Genomic DNA, 27,778 nt, shown 5'->3' on the forward strand with positions numbered 1-27,778 from the left:
CTATTGTATACAACAGCCTGTTACAACTTACGTTTTTCTCTGCCTTACTTTCCACTACAATAGATGTAAACGCCTAACGTCTTATTCTCTGCTATCTCAACCTTAGAAAGTATTTAAATAAAATAAGTTCTCAAATAAATCCCTAAAATTCTCTCTGTTACTGAATTAGATTATTTAATTATTTAATTAAAAGAACGAATTTTTTATTGAAATAATTAAATTATTTAATCAATATAATAAATTTATTTTTTTAGCAGTTGTAAAAGAGTTCCTTAGGGCCGATATCACAGTCTCCGATTAACGTAATCCATCGATTAAACTCACTCTGCATCTCTTTCTAACTGTCCCCCTAGAAAGAGACGAAGAGTGAGTTTAATCGGAGGATCACGTTAATCGAAGACTGTGATATCGGCCCTTAATGCAACAAAAATACGATTTAAGTGAAATAGTACAATACTTTAACTGAAACAATAAAATTGTTTCATTCAACAAAATTATAATTTAAGTGAAATAGTACAATACTTTAACTGAAACAATAAAATTGTTTCATTCAACAAAATTATAATTTAAGTGAAATAGTATATTACTTTAGTCGAAATAATGAAATTATTTCATTCAACATAAATGTAATTTAAGTACAATAGTGCAATACTTTAGCCAAAATAATAAAATTGTTTAAGTTAAAAAAATATTCAACTCTTTTGAGAGATGATTTATTTTAAGGTAAAGATACATTTTATTTGAAAAGTCAAACAATTGCAATGTGTAGTTTAAACACTGATTCGGTTGGACTATTCCAATGCATAAATTTCTTTAGATTTAAGAAAATTTATTAAATCTAAAGAAACATTTCTCTCTGTGTGCACATGGCGCCTTGCATGGAAAAGCAATATTTATCGTTTGAGTTTAACGAAAATCGTGCAGTTAAAATAAATCATGCGACGTGGAGATATCTTGTGCTTCGCGACCGCGCGTGAGCCCATTTTAGACGACCTACAAATCGCGTGCAAAATTAATGGAATTCTATTTATAATTTTATTTTGTGTTTGCAATACGAGACATTTCAAAAAATTAAAATTACGCACGTGTGTATAAAATCTATCAAAATACATATATATGTACATTAAAATGCACGGTTAAAATAAAATCATAAATAGAATTCCATCTTGAAATACGAAGTTGTAGATCGTTTGAAGCGGGCTTTAAGTTAAAAACTGCGGATATACAAAATCGTTTTCTTTCGTTCGACTTGAAAACTCCCGGTTAATTTCAGCGCCAACGGCGTCAATATTCGAAATATTAACGTCAAGAGTCAGTCATTTCCCGGATATAAAGCTTCGAGGATCGTCGGAGGATTAGTCAGTGGGTACACGTATGGCACCTTGAGGAGGCAGTCTTCGGCAAACAAATCGTAGATCATGCGCCCCGCGGGCACGAAACACGCGATCGCCGCCGATAAGCGCGGCACTGACGCGCAGTCAGGATGCACCTGGTGCATGCACGCGCAGTTTCCTACGTCTCGGGGCCCGGACCGGACACGGGTGGGAGTCGGCGTAATTATCATTTCGAACGAATACCGTTGCAGAGTTAGTTACTTGCGCGAACGTGTTTACCGATTACGTAAAAACTTCTCGCGCGCGACATTGCGAGGCGCCGCCGGCGAAAAAAGCGCGACGCAAGTCCGCACTATTTCGCGGACTATACGGAGCAAAATACGAAATATCGGCGTAAATACTCGCTAGGACGAGGTCGTTGCTATTTTTTTTCGCCGCTAACCGAAACTCGTCGTTCGCTGTTCTTCCATCGGGCTCTTTTATTTTTATCTATCGACGAGTGTGATTTACAAAATCGCTCATCAGTATTGCGGCGGCGTCGCATGCGATTCTACGCAAATGACAGAATATCCGATTGACATGTCGCGTCGCATCGAGGAAACCTCACGGAAGCACATTTCCGTGTCGTGAGTCGAGCGAGCGAAACACGACTGTACCAGATTGACGTATACGTTCTTATCTCTCTCTCTCTCTCTCTCACAGATCTCACGAATTTTTCATTAAGAGTAAAGAGACACCGCGGTTTTATACCTTCCGCACAGCGATCGCCCAATTCGAACGGGAGACAACCGCGATTTAATCGCGAGGCGCGATGCAACTGTCACGCGGCGCTGACGCGAAACGTTAACCCCGACCGTCCGCGTCGTCGGCGGCGTTCGGTCGGCAGACACACGTCACGGAGGTTATGGTCAACCCCGGTCGCTCGCGAGTTTTCGCGTTAATTTCTGTCTCGCGAGGACACGTCGCACGTCGTCTGCGAAGTGCTCGAGGAGAGCGACCTGTCCGAAAAGACCGGAGAGAGAGAGAGAGAAATACAGCGTGTGAGAAAGAGAGACACACAGAGATACGTGCACTTACCTTTTCTTTCGCTCTGCCCGCGTGTTTTTGCACTGTCTTCGCGATTAACGCGCCCTTGCTCTCGGCCATGATGCTCCCGTAGCGTCGGTTGCGGAGTGCCGGAGTCCCGGAGGCAGGAGAGACGAAACACTTAAGAAATTCTCTCAACTTGTCGACGGCACGCAGCTTTGCGCAGAAGAGGGGAGGCAGCGGCACACCAACTCGCGAGACCGAAACACTCGTACCGAGGCGCGGAGAGGGACTGATGCGACGGCGCGCGCCGCGCGCACGGACCGGACGAACCCGTGCGCCAGCGCCACCGCCGCCGGCGGCCATGGGCCGTTATTGGCGCGCGCGACCGTTGCGCATTGCGCAGGCGTCGGCGGCCATGCCGGGCGGCGCGCGCCGGCCATGTTGGCGCGCAGCCGTTTCGAAACCCGCACAGATTAGAATTTTCAATCGCGATCGAAAATCTCGTTCGACTTTAAATATCTAACTGTAATTTCGTTGAAATATATTCACCTCCGAATTGTCAAATTTAACTAAAATGGAACAGACATGCGCCGTTGGCAGCGAATATTATTTCCGCTTGAATTTTTTTTACATCGATTAGCTTCCGAAAAAAATTCGCTCTTGAATTTCGAACTCAAATATTTGTATTTCGAATTACCTCGTATAGCTCGATCTGCAACTTATCGAAATCTGTTTAATAATTCAAAATTGTTGTCAATAATTTGTAATCTTTTGTTTTTGAGCCTTAATTTAATTCTAGCCACGTACTTCCAACGTTCAGTTCGTATCTGCAAAACGAAAGATGAATTAGAGACGAGAAATGGGGAATTTGTTTGATCTAGATTTCTGTGTAACAAGGAATATAACTAGAAATAATAAGTCTACGCGAGAAAATCTATGTCATACGTACTTTATAGAATATACATAGGCAAATTTAGGATCAATAAAGTATAATCGGAAATAAATTACAGATCAATTACGAAATGATTTTCCTTAAAATATCTTCAGTTATATATATATATTTTCACTTATATCTACGTATATCCGATGTAGCGAGACTAAAGCTCATAGTGAATGATCGGCGAGTTAGAATAAATATATAAAGGATATCTTCTGTAAAATTATCTAAAAATAACTTATAAGCGAGAATGAAAAAAAAAACCAAAAATATTCGCATTGATAACGCCAAAAGCGCGATAAAAAAAACAAGTGCAAAAGCTAGGTTCACTTGTCAATACATATCGGATACACCATCGTTGATTTGTAAATGGTTTTATTAATAAATTATCTTTTCTTATTTTGTGTGATGAGGATTGCTCGAAATAAACAAACGTTATGATAAAAATCCATTTTAACAACGGAACAGACAGACAGTACACAGCATGTAATATATCTGATAATAGAAGGTGATAGACAAATTTTCTTTTTTTCCCCCCTTACTTAAATGGTCTATCCAAAATCGCAATTGACAAAAGTGTTGTGTGTGTGTGTATATTGGGAGTATGCATATGTGTGTATATGTATGTACGTGTACACGTGTGTCGCGGGGCGCGCGGAATGTTTTTTTTAATTATTTATAATTTAAATTCTTAATTATATTTATAATTTAACGCTTAATAAACGCTTCCGCGCGAACCGCAATTACAAATTGCAGATTGGAAATTTACAGATTTGGACCTGTACATGTTCACATATACTCATTGTACCTAATATAAATTTGCTTTTAGTCTTGGAAAAATTGGATAAGGCCATAACCAAACTGGCGACAAGGAGGCGCCAGGTCCTCTCGATACTACCGCATAATTATTTTTTTCATTCTTTTTTTTTCTTATAAAACCGATCCTCTCTCTCTCTCTCTTTCTCTCTTTTCGCATTCTCACTCGCCATTGTACTCCCATCCATTCTCACACGATTACGTAGTTAATTGGTTATCCCTGTCCAAGTCTACTCGTCGCATCATTAACTACATCGTCTGATCCATTCTGCGAGTCTCTTTATCTTGCGACTGTCTCTTTTTCACGTGTTTTTTTTTTGTTCTTGCCCTATATCTAATTTTGCGTTTCTGACTTTAGTACAATTCAAAAGTGCGAAAGCGCAAGTGTAAATATTTTGTTTCTTAAAATCATACTTGTAATTTAATGTTAATCATAATATATTGATGAATCTCCATTACCTCTTTCAACTTCGCACTTATTTATTCATCACGAAATGTATCAGCGCAATGGTAACTTCAGAGACAGAAATTAAAGATTTAATCGTTTTGACGCGCACGATGTTGACTTTTGTTTCCTCTTAGTAATTCGTTCCAAAGACTGAGGCCTACTGCAGTTACATAATGTTACATAGAAATCAATCAACATAATTTACTGTTTATGCTTTGGCATACACAGAATGTCCTAGAATTATCGTATCTTCTTTTATTAGAAATAATATATCACATATTTCAGTTTTTCATCTCGATAGAAGCTCAATATACGGCATAAGCTCTTTAATTTTCATAATCAAATACTTGGAGAAGTAAATGATATTAAATTTCCAATAAAAATAACTTACTCAAAACAAAACAACGATGTTTCTTGATATTTACTGTTTCTCTTTTTTTTTTGTTAAAAAAGTATTAGCCTAATTATTATAGAATATATAGGTAAAAGAAAACACGATAAATCTGTGATGCCTTATATACTTATATGTGTATATGTGTATATATATATATATATTTCTTATATATATATAAGAAAAAATCAAATTATAGCTGTACAATTATATTCAGAAGTAGGAGAATATCGTAAATCGTAATAATCAAATTGATCCTTTTACATTATATTAGAGCACAACATTTACGCAATGCCCGAGAGTAAATAACAATAATCCTAACAGCCATGCGTCGGGCGGTCGATCGCCGTTGTACATAGAATATCTGGAACTTAAAACTTACTAGAAAAAAGTCCAAGTTAGGATAACACCGGGTCCGCGTTTATGTGCAACGCTCGACACGTCGAGGTGTATCGGAGAATTTCGTGTGTTCCACGTTATCTGGATAAAAACGGTCCTAACTCTCGCTCCTCTGCTGTCGGAATCACGCGATTGAAAACAATAATATAAATATTACGATATTATTTTCTATTCGCTATCCGTCTCTCGTTGATATCGGATATCTCCGTAATGTAAAACGTTCTTGCGAAGAACGCGCACAATTTGCCATCGTTCGCAGCGACCGTCCTGAATTTTTTTTTCTGTTTTAACGTACTCTTCCTTAATCCCCACCCCACCATCCCTTGTCGGATAAATACGTTTACACGTATACGAGTAACATATATTTCTCTCTTTATTTTCTGTCCCAAAAATCACAGAGGCATATAATGCACCTCGATGTATGGTGTAAACCTGTACAAAAGTTGTTCCTCATTTACTCTATACTTATTCACGGTACAATAATAATGTATTTAAAATGTAACTTATGTAACCTTATTTACTGATTAACGATGACCGCATTCCAGCGTGACCAGCCTTTGGCCGACAGGAGCTAACAGACAAGATGCTCCTTCAAGTGTAAAATCCCGCTACCTCCCGCAATCTATTTCCGTCTCTTTCGCACGCGCATACACACACGCGCACTCTCTCGGCTCTCTCATGCTCTCACTCTCGCCCTCTCCTTTTCCCTTTCTCTCGCGCTTTCTCCCCTCGATCTTCCTCCCACTCTATGCAACACCACTAATACTCTAACTCTATATACTCTATATAAAATATCGTTAGTATAACTAAAACTGTGCTGTGTCCAGCTGGAATGCAGCCCTATTTTTATGCCATCATTATCCGTTTCTTTCCCAGTTTTCCTCACTGCGCTTTTCATTCACATTCTGCTTCTATCATACGATAAATCTTTTGTTGTTACACAGACAATTTCCTCGCAGTCAATGATTTACTGATAAATTCATATCACTAACTGTAGTCTGTCATTGGTCGGTCGATTAGTTTGATTCCCAGCTGTTCACTCGGCATCGCAATTATTGTTATTATTTATATGAATTTTACACTCATTCAACAGTACCAGAGACAGCCCTCTCCATCTTAAGCGTTCAAATTCTCTCCTCCTACATCGTCAATTTTTCTTTTCTTTCCTCGAACAGGAGATTCTTCTGCACAAAACATAATCGGTTCCATTATAGAAATAGGTTCGCTTATAACGTGTGCGATAAGCGATAAGCGAATAAAAAAGATTATTTCGTTGAAATAATTACGCATTTCAATATTTATACTGCATATTCGTTTAAACTATTATTAGGTTTTAAAATTCTAGATATAAAAATAAGCAATAAAAATAATATAGATATCTGAGGATCATACCTTCTTCTTCCTCCTGCTCGTCGTCTTCGTTATCCTCATCCTCATCTTCCTCTTCTTCTTCGCCCATATAATCCTCCTCGTCACTGTCCTGTATCCAATATTTTATTTTTTTAATTTTATTTTAACTTATTTCATTAAATAAAGTTAGATCATTTAATATGCTATATAAACAACCAATAACACCTACATATTTTTATTATTATATTATGAATAACAAATGTTTAATAAGCAAAAAATCTCGATGGACATTCCATCAAGCATTCTCGTGTTAAACACGCTTTCGGTTTAACTTTATGAATTACTTAAATGTGAAATGAACTAAACTCACAATCTTATCCTTGTAGACGATATCTAATCCTGGGTCGTCGTCCAGGAATTCCTCGTCTTCTTCATCTGAAACTATATTTCGATATGTTTAATATGCATATTGATATAACTATTTTTTTATTATTAATAAACATCTATTAACCGAATTTTTAGTTACAGTTATTACATGATTACACTCTCAACCAACCTTCTTCACTGTCTTCTTCATTGCCACCTCCTTCTCCATCTTCATTTCCATTCACTTCATCATCCTCCCCTTCACTGTCGACCTCACAATCATCGGCATCGTATCTGAATTCACAGACAAAACATAATTAGCCGCTTTAAGAAAATATAAACAAAGTAACAAAGCAAACTCAGTAGTATAATTTCATACCCGTCAAGATATCGTAGACTGGGAATAAGATTGAAGACTTTCTCCCTGTAATTATCCATATTTGTCACTTCATTGTTGAACAGATCCAGACTCTTCAGGTTCTTGAACTCTTTCTGAAATACGGAAGGGCTTCGTGTTAGTGATTTTACTTGGCGATAGATCGGATAGATAGATTTCAGTTTTCTGTAATAAGCGAACTTACCAATGGCTGTAGCGTATCGAGATCTTTGATCTTGTTTCCACTCAGATTCAGATGAGTCAACTTCGGGCTCGAATCAAGCAGATTTAAACCGCCCGAAATCCGATTGTCGCTTAACTCCAACTGCACAAAACAAAGACAATTTGTACTTACGATAAGAAACTTATTTGTGCGATAAAGACAATTATTTTTATTTTTTTTTTTTCGAAAAATCGCTCATTCTTTAATATTTATATTAAAGAATACTTTAATATTCATATTAATATAATATTAATATGTATATTATTTTTATGATAATTTTAATCTAACAAGTATCTTGAATAGGTACTTTGTGATAAGCAGACGTATACCTTTTTAAGACTGGACAATTTTGGGAAGCCTTTTAGACTGGTAAGACCCACGTTGATAAGACTTAATGATTCCAGAGCGCTGAATTCATTTGTCAGGCCCACAATTTGCGTACTCCGGCAATTATCAAGAACAAGTTCTTTGATCTGTAACATGAACGTGAATCATATGATTATTTACGAGTGGCTAACAAACAAAGAAAGTCCACATAAATATCAGAAGCGATTTCCATGCGATATTAGCTAAATCGCAACGTGCTTAAAGAATTATATTGCATCGTGCGATTTTTAATTATCAATTCCGAAGAAAAAAAATCGCATGTGTAGAGTATGTACATGTACAGAATATATGTCAAAATTACTGTTTTTTTTTTTAAATATAACTGAAACCAAGAAAATATAATCATGTTAGAACGTTAATATTTCTGAATTTGCGAATGACCGCGTTTTGAAGCGAGTGTCGATCATCGATTCGTGAAATCGTACTCGAATCGAGATCGTGATCGGGTTCGCGCGGCCGCGGGAATCGCGCGAGTTTCTCGCTCAGATTGCGGACAGACGGGTCGCGCGGTGACGGACGCTCGCGGTCGAAAAAGTCGTCCTCCGCTAAAATTCAAACGAGCGATAAGCTTTCGCGGGAGATGGGCTATTTTATTGATCGGAGAAAGAGAAAGGCCAGAAGGTGAGAGAGAGAGTGGGACCGGATAGGAGGACAGAGAAGGCGCGGGGCAGAGCCGGGAAGGGCGAGGGAGATGAAGAACGGTAGACAGACAGAGAGAGAGAGGAAAGGGGAGGGGGGAGGGGGCGGTGGAGCAGCGTGACGCGTGACGGTAAGCGGAGTGCATGCCGCGTCTTGTTTAGCGGCGTCGGAAAAGCCGGCGAGCGACAAGCACGGCGGACTGATGCGGCACGCGACGAGTACGAGAGGTGGGGTTGGATAACGGAGGGAGAGGGGGAGGGAGCGAGGGGTGGACACATCATCGATACCGGATGCCTCGATGCCGGAAGTATCGATACTTCCATATTACGTTATCGCGTCCATGATGTAATGAAGCAAGGTGTAACACCTCCGTTGGCGGTGCACTCGTTTCTATTAGCGAACGGCCAATCGGAGTTTCGTCTTTCGAATTTAAAAAAAAAAAAAGTGGTTCAGCCCGCCCAGGCGTTCCATGGCGCCGTAGATTAGGTGCGTCGGAGTATAGATTTTTGATTGGCCGCTCACATCGATCTCGCTAATGCCGCCATTACGCGCGATGTTTATACGGTGTCCTTTTTACATCGCGATCGCGCCGATGTTCTTTCATGAATAGTGTTAGAACTTGAACTACTGAGACACTCCGCGATTTTCCGATATACATTTAGTATGTACAATTATTTCTATAATGATGTAGATACAATCGGATCACGTTGATATGTAGATTGATATGTCGCATTTTGCATTGATGAGCGATAATCTGTAGATATATGAGATTGATTCACGTTCGATAAATAAAGAAATATGGGAAACAAAATTATATATGTATGTTTTTTATTCATATATTAAGTCATTATTTCTATGCTAAGAAATATCAAAAACTTTAGCTTTTATCTTATTTATTATACATTTATCCATTGGAAATTAATATAATTGATCTCTATATTACCAATCAAAAACGATTAACGACATTATTAAAGACTGACATTACACTATCAATAACTAAAGAAATAATAAAAAATATATTTATACGTTTTTTCTTAAAAAAAAAAAATTGTATTCTTGAGGGATAAATCTGTATAATAATTTATGTAATAATTTTATTATAATATCATTTATATAATTTTATATATAATAATTTTAATGCGCAAATTTTTTCACGAAACCAAAGTTAAACTTCATGAGCAAACACACAACACGTGTTGCGTTTATTGGATTTAATTTTTGATCGAGTTACACATAATTTTTTCATCCTATACTCCTCGCCTAAATATCTTGCGTACTCCACGCGACCAATCGGCCGGCAGGTTGGTTATATATTACCCCCGTGTTGCACCGATCGTAGTGATAACGTCACGAGGTGTCATAGGAGCGGATCAATGACGCAGTCACGGATCAAGGCAACCAGGAAGACGCGCACGTTACGCCGCTGTATAGGATTCTTCGGCGTTTTGAAATGCGAAATTGTCGCGATGGTTTCCGTAACAAAGACGGATAACGCTTCGTAATCGCACGATTACGCAACTGTGCGGGTTTTATTGTTATCGCCGAAGAACGATATTCTCGTCTTACGCCCACAAGATGCGCCCTTCTATATGTATATTCATTTCTAAATCCGCGCGACGTAATAACAGATTTAAATGCAGAGCATGCATCCTTTGACCGCGTCGCGTCGTAAGGATCGACCTGAACCTTCTCAACTTGGAAAATATCGGAGCCGCCGTGTGTGCTCCGGAGTAGTCCCGGACTGTAGTACGGCACTGTTGCGTCCAAGATGCATTGCAAATGCGACGCGGGTGGTCAACGCGGAGTGGGTGAAGTTTCAGGAGTCGTAAATATGTAAGAGCTGCCCGCGATTGTAACTAGCACGTAGACTCGACATCTGTTTAACTTATGCATTTAGGAACGAGGATGATGAACAACAGTAAAGATATTAAAACGAGATTTGCCCCCGTTCTGCTCTCGTTTTAGTATAGAAATAACTACGTGGAATGTCCATGTGGCTCTACTGCTATACAGCTTATTAACGCTTTAGCACACGAATTTAGACGATTATCGGAGTACGCTTCGAATATACGCATAAATTCACGCATTAAGACAGGTAGAATAATTTTTGCGAAGAGAGCGCGCGCGAGAAAAATTTATTTCCAAAATTGCGTCGCGTCACGCCGAAGCCCCGCTCTTCTGACGCCACACCCTAGCTACGGCTCTGCGAACGCCTACGCGCGTACATCGTATGTACGTATGTACATACATACAGAGAGACGCGGACGCGGACGCGGCGATGCACCTGAGAAAGTCGGGCGATGCCGGCTGACATCGGCTGAGCAGGCAGCTTGATTCGGCTCGGCGATGCGACGTGACGTTTACGTTACGTCGCGTCGCCACGGTGAAAAAATTCGTTCGCCGTGGCCGCGCGCGAGGCGTGCGCGCGCGTGCCGTTCGGCACAGCGCGGCGCGGCGGCTGGTTGGCGGCGGAGATCAGCCGGCAAAGTGGACTCGTCCAAGATGGCGGCGCGGCGATTGGCGACGCGTCACGAAACGCCATCCGGTGCGCACGGCGCACGGCGGTGATTCGTGCTCACGCGTGCGCGTGCGCGCACGCATACGCATGCACGCGTGGAAACGCGAGGTGCGACGGGACGCGCGGATCGACGACGAGTTGACGTCGCGACGCGGCGGTGAAGGCGTCCCGACGCGACGCCACGCCGCGCGGCGCGGCGCGACGCGACGCGGTGCAATGGCGACTTCCAGATTGCCGCGTGCACGCGCCTCGTTTATGGCGGCGCGCGCGCCTTGCCGTTTCATTTACATAACGCGGCCGCTGGCGACGCGCGCGCAACACGCTTTTTCGCGCGGACGAGGATCGGTGGCGACGCCTCGATGCTAAAAAATATATTAATCGGGTAAACATATGTCGCGTTAATTCTTCACGCGCATCACGTAACGATCTCTATCGCGATAAACGCGATATTGCGAGAGAGAAAGGGAAGACACAATCTACGGGAAGTGCAACAAAAAATTAATGGCAACCCAAGGCAGTTCTGTCTAGCGACAAAATTACTTGGGTTGCTAATTGTTTGATTTTATCAGCGTCTACGTTTTTTTGATATAGAAAACAAGACGCCTTTTTCAGGAACTTTCTCCGCGAACTGCGTCAGCAAAGTGTAAAGTCCTTTGCACTTTAACACGCATCGATAACAAAATGTCAGGCGTTAAGTCGCCGAGGCGATGCTTACGTCGATATTTTCGGATTGACCAAAAGTACGAAACACCGTTAGTAGGTTTCGATGTGTCGAACTACCGTTGAGAACGTTTGCAAAGCTTCGCGTCGAGATGTATGGACGTTTTGGCGCTCGCTCGGGAAAGACAACACCTCGTTGCGGCCTTCTTATACCGATCGATGTCGCAAATCGCAAAGATCCTCGGGAACGATTATTTATTATCACTAAGCACTATCATACTTTTGCTTTATTATAACCAAGAAGAAAAAACCCATTTTTTTTCAAAAAGAAAACTCTTATAAGAGACGTGCTCTGAAATATTACATTTTAAACGTGGAATTTCGTGTCTAAGAACATAAGAAATAAAAAAAAGCATACAAAAAACATAAAAATTCTAAATTAATTGGCATTAAAAAAGATTTAACTAAAAGTTTTAGTTTTACTAATATAAAAATACCAAATTTTTAATTAAGGAAATATAGACTTTCAATTCCAAAGAAACTATTTATAATTTATATCATCTGTGTATACAGCGTTTTCTTGCATTCTAAAATTTAAATGTAATTACAAACATGTCCAAAGTTGTTACAAGTTACATTTTTTTCGAAATATCTATATAGACCGTGTGTTTAAGATATTCGATCGTTATAAAGTTCAAAGAAGATTTTTATTATGGAAACGGTAATTACATATACATAGAGATATTCGACAAAATAACGGTTCAAGTTCGATCCATTAAAGTGAAGATTCGATAAGTTTACTTGAGAAACGCATGGTACATCTAAATTTCTAAATCATTCTCGATTAGACAATTCTCTTATATTAATTTGATTTTAAGTCGCGCGAGAAATACTCCGAAATTTTACAAGTCCTCTCTACTAATTGCCATTTAACGGACGTATCACACATATCTATCACAAAACTCCCAGAGGGGGGGGGTGACGATTATTATACAGTTCTTTGCATTAGAGTCACGTTTAATTAATGGACACGGGTCGTAACCATTAATGGAGAATTTGACGCGTTTCGTCCGCAGTGAAATCCGAAAATCCATTATCGAAGTATTTCGCTGATTAACTCTAATCACATTTATGGCACCGCATCGGACCCTGTCTCTCAATTACATTTTATTACCGTTAACCGTCGTGTACACGAATAGCCCAATGGACATTCAGACAGATTGATACCGTTTTGCAAATTTGTTCTAAAAATATATTATCGCGCGGACTGATTGGATTTAATTAGCTCTCTCTTTCTCTCTCCCCTCTCTCTCTCTCTCTCTCTCTCTCTCTCTTTCTCCCCGTGACGTCGCAACGATTTTCGTTTCGCGTATTTAAACCACGGACATATATGCACGCGTTAAGTTACGTAATTCGGTGTATCGATCTAAGCAGATTGATTCCCGAGCAAGAACAAGCTAGCGATACAAATTAATCTGGGAATCACGGCACGATTTTTCACACAATAACGCGAAGTGACTCATTCCCGGGGACATCCTGAGATTGATATTCATTCGAGTGGATAATTTTGCACTTATGCAAGTTTTATCGATAATTTTACACGCCCTTGCGCTCGTAAAAAGCTCATTGAAAAAAAAATATTACGAGACACGCATTCATGTTTACGCGTTTATTCCTAAATATGCTCATTGTCACGGAAAATTAGATTCGAATCAATCCCGGATTTGGGTGTCAACCCGCTCGCATATGTGTATCAAATACATGGGTGTCGGTAAACGCCGGACGGGGGATTCACGTAGAGCTGTAATTATGTGTGTATATGCTATGTATAAATAATTGTAACTACATATATGTATATATGTATATGCTATACATAAATAATTGCAGCTATATATATGTATATGTATATAATATGCTTCAGTGGTCGAACTGGTGAAGACGCCTGACCGATAATGAGGAGGTCCAGATTCAAACGGATGGATATTTTTCGCAACGTATTCTTTGCGGTTTCTAAAGATGCGTATCAGTTTCGGTGTTGTTAAATTGATTATCAATTTATGTGATTGGTACTATTCTAGCTTCAGCTCCAGACTGCGTTCTAAGACCGATAGTATAACGGCGCGTGGTTTGCAAAACGAAAAATGTATACATAAATTAATTGAAATATTATTAGGCACAAAATATGTCCCGACCGTATATCGGCACATATTTTATTTACTTGATTATATACATGTACGTATATGACACATGTTTCTTAAATTAGAATTGCATTCGATGTGTATATTCTGCGTAGTTCGCGCAACACCGATACGGATTATATCACGAAAAAAAATCAAGTCGCGCAATAAGTGGACGTCTATTAGCCGCGAAAGTAAAGTCGCGGCGATAGAGAGAGAGAAACGAATTCATCTTCATTTATATTGCAACCAACGCTATCATCCGGAAGGAGGCGGAGAATCAAGCTCTCGATCAATTGTCTGCGGGTAAAGTCGGCCGACGCACAACGACAACGACGACGACGACGACGACGACGACGACGACGACGACGACGACGACGACGACGACGACGACGACGACGACGACGCTGGGCTGGTGAGAATCCACCATTAATCACGCGGAGCGCGCACCGGAGAAGCGGCCGGTGTCGCGCGTGCCTCTTCCCGCTTTCCACGCCACCGGAAAAATGGTAACTCCACTTCCACTCCGAGGTCCTCGCGTGCGTGTGTGTGTGTGTGTGTGTGCGCGCGCGCGCGCGCGCGCGACGTAACTCGGAGCGAAATCTCTCTCTCTCTCTCCCCGCGTCGGAGCGATAAGAAAGCGAGCGGACAAACGGGCGAGCGAGCGGACGGGCGGACGGGTGCGAAGATCGCAACGAGAAGGAGCAACGGGTTGCGTACGGTAGCGGTAGCCACGCGAGCGTAACCTCGTACCATTTTATTTCGGCGGGGCGATCGCGCGTCACGCGTCACCCGAGAAATTTGGACGCGACGCGACGCGACGCGACGCGACGCGACTCCGATCCGATCGTCCGCGTCGCGAGATCACTTCCGCGGGCGGGGAGGGCCGGCGATTGGCCGACACGCTGCCGACAGCAACAAAGCGAAATGAAGCGTAGTCGTGACGCGAGGCGAGCGCGCAGGCAAATCAAGCGGGAAGGAAGGAAGGAAGGGAAGCCAGGGAAGACGGAGAAATGGAGTAGTCCGTGGGATATACGGATAGGAAACTGCACGCGGAGCGCGAGAGCCACGTTTCTTTTTTTATTCGCGCGAGAAGGCAGAAAGAGAGAGAGAGAAAGGGGGGGGGGGAACAACGAGTTCTCTCCTCGGCGCGGCGGTGCGCCATGCCATGCCCGTTGCTCGTTCGCGGCCATGCATCGTCAGTGCGTGCATATGCCGTCCCCCCCCCCCCGATCGGCGACGAGAGCCCGAAGACGGGAGACGGCCACGCGGTCGCCGTTTTGTCCCGAGACGAAATTCGTTCGAACGCGAGATTGAGAAAGGGCGCGCGCGACAGAAAGAGAGATGAGAGAGAGAGAGAGAGAAACAGACGGAAGTGTGCGGCCAGAACGGCGTGCCACATTAGCGAGTGCGTGGTTGTGTCGCCGCTGAAGCGTCGAGGCAACACGGCGGCGATTCCGTTTCTCTCTCTCCCTCCCCCTCCCTCTCTCTCTCTCTCTTTCGCGGGCACGACGAACGCCGCCGGTTTAACGCGAGATTCGTGAGATTCCCAAGACGGTTAACGACGACGCGTTGACGACGAGGACGCGTGGTTGAAATTTCGCGACGCACGCTGTGCTGGTCCATTAATACCCGCGTAATAAAGCGGCGCGTGCGAAAACGCAGTGTCCGCGGGACCGCACGTCGAACACAGGGGCAGGGGGGTGACAAGTACGCACACGTACGCACACACAGAACGCGCGGGGGAGGGAGAGGAAAAGATTGGTGCGGTAGAGATAAAGATTGGAGGCGAGGCGGGGTGAGCGAGGCGCGAGTAAAAGAAATTTGAGGATTGTCTTACGTCGCCGGGCTTCTTTCCCCGCTTCTCGAGTTCTATCCGCTTCTCCATGGTCGGCAGTCGGCAGTCCCCGATCCGCTCGTTCTCGCTCCGCTCCGTGCTCCGTACCGCGCAACGTATCGCCACCGCCGCCGCCGCCGCCGCCGTCGTCCGTTTCTTCCTCCTCTTCCTCCGCCGCCTCCTCCCGCTGCGTCGCAACACCAACTACGTGCGCCAGCAACCTTGCTCCTCTCTCACTCTCTCGGGGCCGGGAATATAATATGACGGACGGACACGGCCGAGAACCAACACGTTCGCTCGGTCACCGGGCAGTTGCGCGGAGACGTCGAATTGCCAACCCGATCTCAATCGTCGCTGCTGCTGCAGTGCGTGGCGTGCCCCAGCTTTGACGTGCGCGATGACTGGTGCGTCCGACGCGTTTCCCGTGTGGCGTGCTTCAGGAGGACACCAGCAGTGAAGAGAGAAACGAGAAACCACCTTCGACACCCGCGGTTCGATTCCGGTCCGCAAGCCCTTACGCGCCGCGTCTCTACGTGTCTCTACGCTCGCCGCCGACGCCGACTCGCCGGACTTGTGTGGCGGTGTCCTCCTCTCCTCTTCCACCGCCCCCCTCCCCCCATCCCCGGCCGTCCGTTCCCGCTCCCCCACACGCAACACAACACAAGCCGCACCGGAGGCGGGAAACGAGACACATGTCTGGCACTACTTTCGAAGCGGCCAATCCGGACGTTCGGCGCAGACCGCCGCGCGCCACCTGTCGGCCGTCGCGTCGAATCCTCGACGGAGCGCGCCACACTTCGCCGCGTTCAAATATGGCCGCTTGCGTTAACGCATAGCGTCCGTAGCGTCGCCGCGTTCTCTACTAGAAATAATTTTGCCGTTTCGAGACTTCCTCTACAGATGCTTGATAACTTACTTTTTATAATGAAAGTCTACAAAATTCACTACTACCGAATCGATTAGCGGAAGACGAATGACTATCTTTGTATCTTTTGTTAAAAATGCATGCTAAATTGGTAAAACTGTCAATATTATGGCCAATATTTCTGGAATACTCCGTGTAAGCAACGATACCTTAGATTGATAACAGACTAGACGATGAAGATGCTGTATTACATCACTGAAACAAAAATCTGGTTGAATTAAAATGCAACCAGAATTTCAGTTAGGCAACCAGAATTCTCATTAATTCAATTAGATTCCGGTAGATTCAACCAGTACTTTTTGGTGAAAAATGAACGAACCAGATGTTTTTTTTCCAGTAATCCTGAGGACTAATCTTACATTTAATTTTAATACATGAAACTATATATGGATTATCATAATTGCTTCATGGTCATCGCAACATTTAAACTTGCGTCGCAGTCGCCATTTTGACGATATTTTATACATATTGAGAAAATATAAGTGCAAAAAACAACCGATCGAGAGTTTATTTTATTAGAAAAAAACTCAGATATCTTCAATAAAACGCTATAATTAAAAAGGCGATAGACGATATATATTAATTATTACTTTTCTCTAATTGATGGATTTAGAAGCGCGGTGTGGAATACTATAATAAAAACTATATTAATTGGAGAGCTTCTTTAATTGAATTATTCTGAATGAAAATTATTGTAAGCTTACGATTTAATTATTCCTGATATTTTCTCCTGAATAATTATATCCCTTACAAAGAAAAATTGTGTAAAAATGCACATTATATATTATGTGACAATTTAATTACACAATATTCATGAATGTATTATACATGTAAAATAACAACACGTGATTGTGTTTCCTAAATAGAGTCTTTTTACGATCGAACTCTAATTTCGAATTTCATTTGAATCCCACGTATTCGAATGCGTTATTGACGAAGCGATCGGAGTTCTAAAATTACCAACATATGCGATCGCGCATTCGTCGTTTTAAAAGAGTCGATTAATCGACGTTTACCGGAAAAAAAACACCTTTTACATTTTTGTTCGTCCTAATTAGGAATTCATTATTTCTCAATTATTTCTTACGAAAGCTATAGAATTAGAGTCAACAATATTGTAATTTTATTGCTCATGCATTATACGCGCAGATTAACCTGCCTTTCATTGAATTTATTCATATACGGCTCATCTAACAAATATGTTAAACATCCAGCAAAGTAAAAATATTCCGTTTGCGAAATCTCATGGATTTTGCGCGAGAAAAATAACGCAGCCGCGTAGCCGCGAGAAGTATATACCGACGCAAGCAAAACTCGAATTCTCTCAAATTTCTGTCAATATTGAGTATTGAGTTAGAAGCGCAATCTAATATCGCGTTTTACACCGCGCGTATCGTTTCCAGGTAAAAAAGCATACCAGAGAAACTCAGCACGCTCGCTCGCATCTCTCGATAGTCTCGATGCTCGGACGCGCGTGCGCGTCGGAAATTTTCGTCTCGTCGCTCGTCGCGCGAGAATCCGGAGGGGAGGGAAAGCGGAGCCGGAGCCAACTCGCTCGTGTGACAACTGACGACCTCCGTTCGTTTGACTCGCGCCTCGCGCTCCGACTCCGAGCTTTCGGCTTCGGAACAGAGCGCTTCCCGCGGAAGATCCCGGCGCGGCGCGATGCGCGCTACGCGCCACGCCGCTCGTGGCGATCCGCCACGCTGCGGGTGTTGGACACCGGCGAAAGGTTGAGATCAATATGCGCTCATTGATTGCACCGTGGCTGCGCTGTCGCGTCCGCCTTTCCGGCGCTGAGCAGCCACGACGTTCCCGTTTGACATTGAAAGCGATCGTCCGGTCCGATTTGATCGTCGCACTGTCGCCTGTCGGATCATCTCTGATCTGATTTACCAAATTTAGTTATCCGGTTTATTTTGCCACTTTGTAAAGGCTGTTGTGCATGAAATTATTGAGCGAGCGTGAGATACAAAACGCCTCGGCTGATGGAGCATCCCGTTAGATAACGCGGGACAATCGGTTTCAATTCTTTGAACAATTTTCCTAAACAGCACAATGTCCAAAATCCCGACATAAGATGTCTTAAAGACGTCATTAAGACGTCTTTTTGTCCCGATTTTGGACATTGTGCTGTCTGGGTTATATCTTTCACTCTCCTCTTTTTCTCTTCAATATTTAATTATACATCTATTTCGCTTCAAGTGCAGAAAGTACAATACAGTGCAGCTAGCTCCAAATAACGAACTATATATAATATCTCGTTTGTCAAGATGATTTATGTTTGTACCTTTACAGCTCGTCTTTCCTTTTTTTCCCCTAATCCCCCTCGAGAGTCTTCTTCCAATCAACCGCGGCTCCTCGCGAAGAAATCGCGCGTTTGCGGAAAGCGACGACACTGCGATCGGATTTCGAGCGAGCTCGCGCGGCTCGTTAGACCAAAATCTTCCCGGTTAGCGAGCTTAATTATTACGCGGTCGTTACTCGAATAGTTAGCACGCTGGTTCTAGGGGAATGTTATTTATACGCGCCATGCGCATATACCATAGTCAGGAGCTTAAATCGGGTATGCGCGAAGCAGACAATTATAAGCGTTCGCGTGACTATGATAGAAACGAAAAAAGGGGGCCAACTAAGAAAAAAAACGGTTTTTTCGTTTAATTAATGAACCGTTTGAAGTAAAATAATTGATTTAGAACAATATGGTGGAAAATTAAAACAGTCTGGAACAATTTTTAAAAATATAATTTTCAAAAAAAAGGGGGCTAACTTTATTCACACAATGATTTGCCGATCGTCTAATGTCTAATAGCTCTATCAATTTTACGTCTCTTCAAATGTAATTATTACATGGAAGGGTAAAAACCACAGTGGTGTAAGTCAAATTTTTAAAAATATTTGACTTACACCACTATACTTTTTACCCCTCCACATATGAGTCGAGTTTTTTTTACACAGAAACAAATTTCCCAAATATCCTCGGCGTTATTCTTGAGAAAAAGAGATCGTTCTTTTTATAGAAGTCGAACTTATTTTCATATTCGGTTCTTATGTGTAAACTGTGCTCTCTTTTCTTCCGACATCAAAAATACGCGTGGTCGTATTTCGAGGTGGACGCGCCGGACGCGCGGATCGAGGAGTTCTCCGTGTATATATATATATATAGGTATATATATATATATATATATACGGAGAACTCCTCGATCCGCGCGTCCGGCGCGTCCACCTCGAAATACGACCACGCGTATTTTTGATTTATATATTTTGATTTATATATATATATATATATATATATATATATATATATATATATAGGTATATCCGCGTTCATTCACAAGGCCAATTTTCCCTTACACCCGCAAGCAGGCAGGCATCGGAGCCCTGACCGCACCGATGCGATGTGGCGACGATTGACCTGAGAAATAAGCAAATATGTGCACGCTAATGGAGATCGTTGCCTAGTCGCGCATGGATTACACGCGTGTCGTCGTATTTGTGCGGCCAATCAAATTACGCAGCTATAAATAGAAGCTGCCGTGTTACTTTCTTCAATCTCTGTCTTTCCTCCTGCGCGCAATGTTACCTTGCTATATTCACGTTCAGCCTCCTTCAGCCCTAACACTTCGGCCTAACACACATTTTAATCGATCAATTAGACGGTTGTATAAGATAAATGTACCAATGTGCCTGGACACGTATACATTTTTATCGCTTCAGTCCTTAAATAAGTTATAACGAAAATTAAAATCAAAGAATATCAAACATAAAAATATTTTTCTTGTATTATATTTTTATCTTTGATTTTAATTCGCGTTATATTTATTTAAAAAGTAAAATGATAAAGGTGTCCAGACATAGGTCTTAAGTGTCCCGGTACATTGGTACATTTACCTGTATACGAGAGAGAATTATTAAAATATTTTTTTTACATCCTACAACGCGTTCAGCCTGTTGGATCTCAAAGAATGAAAAGAAGACGCTTGATATTTTCATCTTGACCCACAAGATTATATAATATTTAGACGGAAAGAGTATAATTAGAAATATATTCATATATAAACCTTTACATTCCTTTTGCAAATAAATGATTCAGTTATATGAGATATAACACTGGCAACACTATGAAAACTGCACACAAATTCTGTCGAAAACATTTATTGTGGAAAAATATATATATGTATATATACGTGTGTGTATATACATAATATTGATGTATATTGTATGTACAACCATATCTATATTCAAACATATTTAGTTATATTAAACATTACTGATTGTTATTACGTCGAACAATCCTTTTATATTGAGCAGCGACTGTTTTAATCCTAACAATACTGTAGCTAAATGTACAAAATCCAAATAGATGCACGATTCTAAGTTACGACACTTGATAAATTGCGTTGAAAGAGTACATTGTACGTTAAAAACGCACAATTTTACAACGTGATTCTTAAATACACAGGACTTCGTCTCCGTTTATAGCACACATCTTTATATTGAGTTAGTTGCACCATATATTATCTATTCTAAGTTAAAAGATGCTTTTTAAGTAAAAAAAGAAGAAAGAAAGAAATACACTCTGTCGATATTGAATCGACAAATAAATTATTATCATCACAATATTTGCTATATTCCGTTACAAATTGCTTTCTATTTACTTTCTAAATTTATGTTAAGTTATACACGCGCTAATATGACTCACGAAGTTTTTATTAAAATGTTATTGCTGCTATATATACTCTTTAAGGTACAAAGTCTTAAAATTGTTCTACAGAGCTATTTCCACAAATGTGTATAATTAAAAAACAAAGATTTATAAAAATAGATCGTTCTTATTTTTTCACGGATAATCGTTTTGTATTGCCTAAAATAAATTTCAGACGTTTTCAAGCACAAATAATCGTATTTACTCTTATGTAATCAAGTGTGATCAAATCATGTGCGCGATGAGAAAAAAATTACGTTTGAATTTGATTAAAAACAATTGTGCTAAATAGGTAAAATTTAACCATGCGTACAATTTGTTCCTGCACTTGCTACGAATATACAAAACGAGAACGGACAGTGCTTATTTTAAACATTGTTGAAAATATAACAGGAAACATTTCTATTTCTCTCTACACAATTGCAAATAGTATTTGAAGTTAAATTACAATTAAATTAACGTTATCAAAAATATGAAATTACCTACGATATATGAATGGCTTAAGAGAAGTACAATTATTTGCAAGGTATAATGTAATTATGTGGTTGCAAGAGTTCGTGCAAAAACGTATGTAAAAATATTCCTATTTACATTTAAATTAAGATCATTTATCATTGTACAAATTGCGAGATATTCAAATGTTATACGAATGGATTCTAAATGGCGAGGAAAATAAGTTATTATTCTTAATTATTCTCGCACCAGTTAAGCTTAAAAACAGGAGAATCTGACGCTGGTATTTCGCTGCCTTTTCATGATCTTTAACGCTATTCAAGATTACGATACGGCATACTTGAGCTAACAGTTTTATTGCGAGTAAATTTCTAACCCACGTTATTGCTCGCCATTTGCGACGCCGGTCCATTTGCTGGCAGGCTCGTAATCGAATCCGGGAGGAATCGTTTACGATTTTTTACGCATTGCGACGGTGCTGTCCGTATCTCTATGTGACACACGGTGTTCGGGTTCCCGTCATTGTTATTGCCGTTTTGCTTTTTCGACGGTACTACAGCGTCGAACGGTGTGCAGTATTTTCGTTTTAGATTATTACCTGCATCTTGCTTCATCGGCGCGACTGACGAACGCGTTTTGCGCGGTTGATAATCCGGCGTTGCCTGCATCTTTTCCAGAGCGGTCCGCAAAGGTAGCAAGCCGACGGCGAAGGGAATCTCGGTGTTGGACGGATACGCGAGCAGATCCATCTCGTTCTCCCAATAATCTAACGTATCGGACATATCGCCCCACAAAGCGCGACTTATGCACTTGCATACATTGGAGTGGTAGGCGGTGGAATGTTCCGCCGTCATCGATCTCTCCGTATTTTCGGTCTTAAATCTACTATGCGTTTTCGGCTTCGGTTCTTCTCTTTCCTTATTAGCGGCAACGGTACACGCGGATTTGTTACTCTTTCTTACTATCAATTTCGAATTAGTCTTCTTGCTGTTGGAGCTCTTTTTGCTGGATTGCACTGCGCTCGCGATTGCGCTGTAATCCGGCACTTTACGATCCTCCTTCCTCTTGCGTTTCGTTCTCGCGTAAGATTCCGTTCTGTTGGGGGAATTACCTTTTTTGAACGGTTTCTCGGTTCCCGAGGAGCTTCCCGAGGAAAGACTCGCAGCCTCGTCGCTCTCTTGTTGACTCAGTCGCGTGCTACGTCTTAGAACCGGTTTCGCGCAATCCGTGTCACTCGTTGGGGAATTTAGTCGCTCCTTAGCGGCATCTCGTTCCACATTTATTCCTCTACATCCGATCACCGTATGTTGATCGCTTATAGTACCACCTACTATCGATTGTATGCTTTCTGTACTCAAGCTTAAGATATATTCGGCGCTTTCCATATCTAAGGAAGTCAACAGAGTAACTGGTACATCATTAGCGGACGGCTCGTCTAGTAAATCTATGGAATCCGTAGAGTGCGGCGGAGTTGGCACTAAATTGCATTGCGTATGTACAAGCTTATTGCGAACTTCGTCAATGGATCTACGTCGTTTAGGCGTATAAACCTTGACGCATTTTCCTACCGTGCTAGGAACATCTGTGCTACTCTCGGAACAGCGCTCCAAGTCGTTTTCGACTTGTGGAAGGCAAGATTGCGACAGTGTAGAAGTTTGATCGTTTTCGTTTACGTCGCAGGAAAAATCACAGCATTGCTCGTACAAGATGGGTTTAAAATCGAGACTATGACAGCAAGCTTCGTCTCTATTGCTGTTTGTGCACCTGGTTTGTACTTCGTTTACCATACCTACGTGTGTAAGTATGGTATTGGTAGCAGTGTCGCTTTGTATATTTATATTTACATCAGACGTTGAGAACAATGTATCTATCGCATCTCTCTTGCTGGCATCGATAGCGCTCGATTCTTCGTACAAAGTGTGTTCTAAATCGTGCTCGGTGCCTTCGATCATGTCGTTCTCTACAGATTGATTGTTATTTGAGCTTATATCGTTATTATTGCTATTTGCACAGACCGTCGTATTCTCGTCCATGCTTAGCTTATCACATCTAACACACACGTAATCATCCTCTGTGTGCGAATTGTTTGCAACTTTTAAACTACAATCTCCTCTCTGCTGTTTTAGGCAACTTTCAAAATCATCCAAAATTTTCTTGGAATCAACAATAGTATCGATCACAGATACCAATTCTTTAACCTGGAAAGAGAATAACGAATATATTAATTTGGCATACTAAAATAATTGTAAAATATATTATTTCATTGATTAAAACAGTCATTGCGTACCTTAAAAATTTGTGCCGCCGTGTGCAACGATGATAAATGCTGATGAGATATCGTAGTTTCGCCGCAATACATGAATTCGACCATGGCCTTCAAAATTTCAAAGTCCAAGTCTTTTAAAAGTATAATTGGCTCTTGCCCCAAATCTTGTTGTAGTATTTCCTATAGTACAAAACAGAATAGAACATCATAAAAAATATTGAAGAGACGAAATTCAGTTAAAGAATAGAGACAAAATTGAGAGTTAAAGAATAGAAAGACGTAGAATGTCTATATAGAATGTCCATACAGAATGTCTAATATTTTAGAATATTTATCTTAGTATTCGCTTAGTCCGTTCGTAAAATTTGTTTTTCAAACAGTCGGATATCACTTTGTGCAATAATGATTTATCAAGATACATATAGAAAGATAGTGAAATCATGCAGGAAAGATATTTACATATCTTGTAAAGCAATAAATATGTTTTTGGAAAACGAAAACACCTCAGTGTACATACTTTACTATCCTTAGATCATATAATTAGTTATTTAATACCTTTCTAAGTTCTTCGAAAGTTGTGAAAATGTATGCCCCTCAAACTTGGTTTCTTCAAATGTTTGTTAAGAACTACTGAAATTCCGATATACAAGGCTTTCTTTAGTTTATATGAATTTTTATATTATCCCTGCAAAATTGTTCGACTATAAGTACACTATATTTCCCAATTTTGAAGTAAATATAATAAGAATACCTTTCTTCTCTACATATCACTGTTTATATATCAAATAAAAAAGTCCAAAGTCTTTTTTTTTTATAAATGTAAAATGATGTTTGGTAGACATTCTAGTGAAAAATGGGTTAGTAAAAAAATCTGTTTGGCTTTGAACTAGTACGTATACAGCACATTTGTAATTGTATATACTTAAATCCTACATATATTACAATAAAATCTCTCTTTGGTATATAATAATGGTATGTATGGAACTTCCCTTGTATTCCTAAAAATGACGTACGAAAAATTTTGTTCATTACACTAAAACCAATAGATACGGATCAGAAAAATATAATTCCAAATTACCATTACTTTACTTAAATGAGCAAACAATTAAATGTCCTTTTAATCAATAAATAATTCTATAGTTAAATAACGTAAAATAATTAAGAAAGAATAAGACATCTTTGAAAGCTCATTCAATAAAATGTTAATAACACAGCTCAGTCATCAGTAGATCTGAAAGGAAAAAAGATGCACATCCAAACATTAATCAACATCGATATCTTAATAAATTTAATTTAAAATAATTTTCTGTAATAAGTAAATATAAAAGAATAAGTATAACTCTGTATAACCAATTCACGTCATCGTTCTTGTAAAATGTAGGTCTCTTATCTCTAATTTCTATCTCTATAAAATTATAATCATATTTATTAATACAACTTCTCATTAATATACTATTTTACAAAACATTTGCAATAATCAAAGAAATATCTTGTCTTTTGTATAAATTTGAAAATAATGTTTGATGGTATATCTAGAAATTGATCGGAGCACGTAAGTATTTTGTAAACACTTTTGCAATTATTAAATGTAACGCAAGTCTGTAACGCAAGTCTTGAATTTAATGTGCGATAATACTTGCAATATTCACAAACACACATTTATTATACGTATGAGAAATCTATCACTTTAATATAAAATGCATGTATACAAAAATATACCTACATATATTTCTAGAGAAACAGGCACTAAGATTCAAACGTACAAATAATTAAAACAACATGTAAATGTACAAACACAATTTTCAAAACATACATATATAATGTGATATGATTAGCAAGTGACAAAAGGATATAGGGAATATGTATTCTAACATTTGTATACGTACCTCAAAGTATATACTATTTGAAGCTAAAACCAGCTTGTGAACACGTAGCTTTTGTTCATCGCAGATCAATGTGACATCGACTAGGGCCTGACGCGCCAAAAGACCACTGAATCTTTCTGTAATATATCCCGCGTGGCCGGCCCACTGCAGAACACAATCCTTCGGTATCTCAACCATGGCTACTGCAAAAGGAAAATTAATAAGATTAATATCGAATATATAATAAAATTAATGTCAAATATACGATAAGATTGACACACTAAATCTGTAAAGAATATCAGATTTCTAAAGTTTTGCTCGTTTTGAAGAGCATAAATTAAAAAAACCCGTCAATGCCAAATATCAGTACAAAAGAATATTCACCAAAGAATCTACCAAATAAATTTTGGCAGAGCTGGAATCTATTATATAACACAGAAAATAGGACAAACGACAAGCTCTGATAAATTCAGATACAGACGTGGAACAAAGCGACGCGATATGAAGGAACAGAATCAGCTATTTTTTCCACCAGTTATCTCAGAGTCTGACGAAATTCGAAGATGTCCGAGCTCGCGTTAAACGGTTAAACAAATAAAAAGATTAATCAGACAAAACTTTCCCTTTTTGCCTCTGTCGCACTTGGGGCATACGCGAGCTCTCAAATTAAACACGTGCACGTACCTGCGCACGTTCGGAAGCTGAAACAAACTGTATAAGTTTTCTAGCGATAATTAACTGGCTTAAAAAGAGCAAGGAGATAATCTCGGCGAGACTTCCAGAACTCCGTAGCAAAGCCAGACGAGACGAGACTGATCGTTGGATGGAATGACAATGGAAAGTCGTCGAAGGGTGCCTTCTCCTCGTCGCGATGCCACGAAAATCGGAGTAACCGGACCTCGCGATCTCGGGGAGCTCGGGGTGGCTCGCGTACTCACCGGTGCGGACGAGATCGTCGTCGACGTGCGCATCTGCGATCGGGCAACAGCGGCGTCCTTCCCGCGGTCGGGCATAGATCGTAGAGGTGAGACGCGTTCGTCGTAACGTCGTTGACGCGGATGCATGCGATCGCAGATCGCTGATCGCCGGCAGTGATGTCGCGCGTTCGCACGTGTCCCGTCGAGGCTCATGAAACGCCGGCGAGAACGTAAGTCGGGGAAACCGACGGCCTTACACGACATTGGCCTCGCGGAGATTTTGAGCTCGCTCGCACCTCGCACCCCCGACGATCGCGTCTGCCAAGAGCACAGTAATAAGAGCGTATATAGATGGGCAGATTGCAGACAATTGCACAGCACAGATTCGCCTCACTGCCCCGCTCCCCGCTCGGATAACGGATGGGACGCGCCGGACGCGCGTGCGCGAATTGTCGTGTCGGTAAGGCGGGGTGATCGGTTACCGACCGATCACCAGATCCCCAGAGCGCTAGTTTTTATTTCTTATTTTATAATATTATACAATTGTTAAAATTGATTTTCCATTTTGTACAATATTCGATATATTGTAGAAAAATTATGCTTCTGTTATTTTATTTCGTATGTTTAAAATAGTATATATGTTTGATAATATCAATTATTGGTAATTCGTTAATAAAAGTTAACTTGATTAATTGAAGATAACATCTAAGGTATACAAGATTATTTTTCGTTGATTTGTAAGATGTCGCGACATGTATCA

At 40.7% G+C, this 27,778-nt stretch overlaps 3 protein-coding genes and 1 long non-coding RNA gene across 14 annotated transcripts in view; all 4 read right to left on the bottom strand.

Moving 5' to 3' along the window:
* Positions 1–2,675, bottom strand: part of Amph (amphiphysin) — a 37,132-nt gene extending 34,457 nt beyond the window's left edge. For 3 of the 6 annotated variants that reach the window (XM_077406069.1, XM_077406068.1, XM_077406067.1), the window contains exon 1: positions 2,412–2,674. In XM_077406069.1, coding sequence (XP_077262195.1) covers positions 2,412–2,480 — 69 coding nt within the window. In that variant the 5' untranslated portion in view covers positions 2,481–2,674. Of the gene's footprint in view, positions 1–2,411 lie in introns of all 6 variants that reach the window. The other 3 variants (XM_077406066.1, XM_077406065.1, XM_077406070.1) reach the window with 2 other exon arrangements.
* Positions 2,676–3,296: 621 nt separating this feature from the next.
* Mapmodulin (acidic leucine-rich nuclear phosphoprotein 32 mapmodulin) lies at positions 3,297–16,468 on the bottom strand. Of its 2 annotated transcripts, none has more exons than XM_077406082.1 (8): positions 15,891–16,468; positions 7,999–8,142; positions 7,652–7,771; positions 7,450–7,562; positions 7,261–7,364; positions 7,075–7,145; positions 6,747–6,834; positions 3,297–6,538 (listed from the first exon to the last, which is right to left on the bottom strand). In XM_077406082.1, the coding sequence occupies exons 1-8, from the start codon at positions 15,936–15,938 to the stop codon at positions 6,471–6,473; spliced, it is 756 nt and encodes a 251-aa protein (XP_077262208.1). In that variant the 5' UTR covers positions 15,939–16,468; the 3' UTR covers positions 3,297–6,470. The 2 variants fall into 2 exon arrangements, with proteins under 2 accessions (XP_077262208.1, XP_077262209.1); XM_077406083.1 differs by lacking the exon at positions 15,891–16,468 and adding an exon at positions 10,980–11,113.
* A 215-nt stretch (positions 16,469–16,683) lies between these two features.
* On the bottom strand, positions 16,684–18,968 carry LOC143897415 (uncharacterized). The gene is made up of 2 exons (XR_013256914.1): positions 18,230–18,968; positions 16,684–17,007 (listed from the first exon to the last, which is right to left on the bottom strand). It is a non-coding gene; the product is annotated as an uncharacterized LOC143897415 (long non-coding RNA).
* A 1,983-nt stretch (positions 18,969–20,951) lies between these two features.
* Positions 20,952–27,176, bottom strand: LOC143897375 (uncharacterized). 5 transcript variants are annotated; one of them, XM_077405995.1, is made up of 5 exons: positions 26,123–26,263; positions 24,988–25,467; positions 24,792–24,921; positions 24,258–24,416; positions 20,952–24,168 (listed from the first exon to the last, which is right to left on the bottom strand). In XM_077405995.1, the coding sequence occupies exons 4-5, from the start codon at positions 24,339–24,341 to the stop codon at positions 22,342–22,344; spliced, it is 1,911 nt and encodes a 636-aa protein (XP_077262121.1). In that variant the 5' UTR covers positions 24,342–24,416; positions 24,792–24,921; positions 24,988–25,467; positions 26,123–26,263; the 3' UTR covers positions 20,952–22,341. The 5 variants fall into 5 exon arrangements, with proteins under 5 accessions (XP_077262121.1, XP_077262118.1, XP_077262119.1 ...); XM_077405992.1 differs by lacking the exons at positions 24,792–24,921; positions 24,988–25,467 and adding an exon at positions 27,040–27,176 and having other exon boundaries at positions 26,123–26,304; XM_077405993.1 differs by lacking the exons at positions 24,792–24,921; positions 24,988–25,467 and adding an exon at positions 26,786–26,805 and having other exon boundaries at positions 26,123–26,304.
* Positions 27,177–27,778: the final 602 nt, after the last annotated feature.

Source organism: Temnothorax americanus, unplaced genomic scaffold (assembly GCF_048541705.1).
Source record: "Temnothorax americanus isolate GAGA-0224 unplaced genomic scaffold, ASM4854170v1 Scaffold20, whole genome shotgun sequence".
Taxonomy (NCBI): Eukaryota; Metazoa; Arthropoda; class Insecta; order Hymenoptera; family Formicidae; genus Temnothorax; species Temnothorax americanus.

Excerpts from the sequence above, each read along its gene's own strand:
- Mapmodulin (XM_077406082.1), bottom strand. The coding sequence starts at position 15,938 with ATGGAGAAGCGGATAGAACTCGAGAAGCGGGGAAAGAAGCCCGGCGAC. Across the intron at positions 6,835-7,074 it reads TCGTCTACAAGGATAAGATT|GACAGTGACGAGGAGGATTA; the intron begins GTGAGTTTAGTT and ends TATTGGATACAG. Across the intron at positions 6,539-6,746 it reads CGAGCAGGAGGAAGAAGAAG|AAGAATCTCCTGTTCGAGGA; the intron begins GTATGATCCTCA and ends TGTTTTGTGCAG.
- LOC143897375 (XM_077405992.1), bottom strand. The coding sequence starts at position 26,299 with ATGGTTGAGATACCGAAGGATTGTGTTCTGCAGTGGGCCGGCCACGCG. Across the intron at positions 24,417-26,122 it reads CAAATAGTATATACTTTGAG|GAAATACTACAACAAGATTT; the intron begins GTACGTATACAA and ends TTTGTACTATAG. Across the intron at positions 24,169-24,257 it reads CGGCGGCACAAATTTTTAAG|GTTAAAGAATTGGTATCTGT; the intron begins GTACGCAATGAC and ends TTCTCTTTCCAG.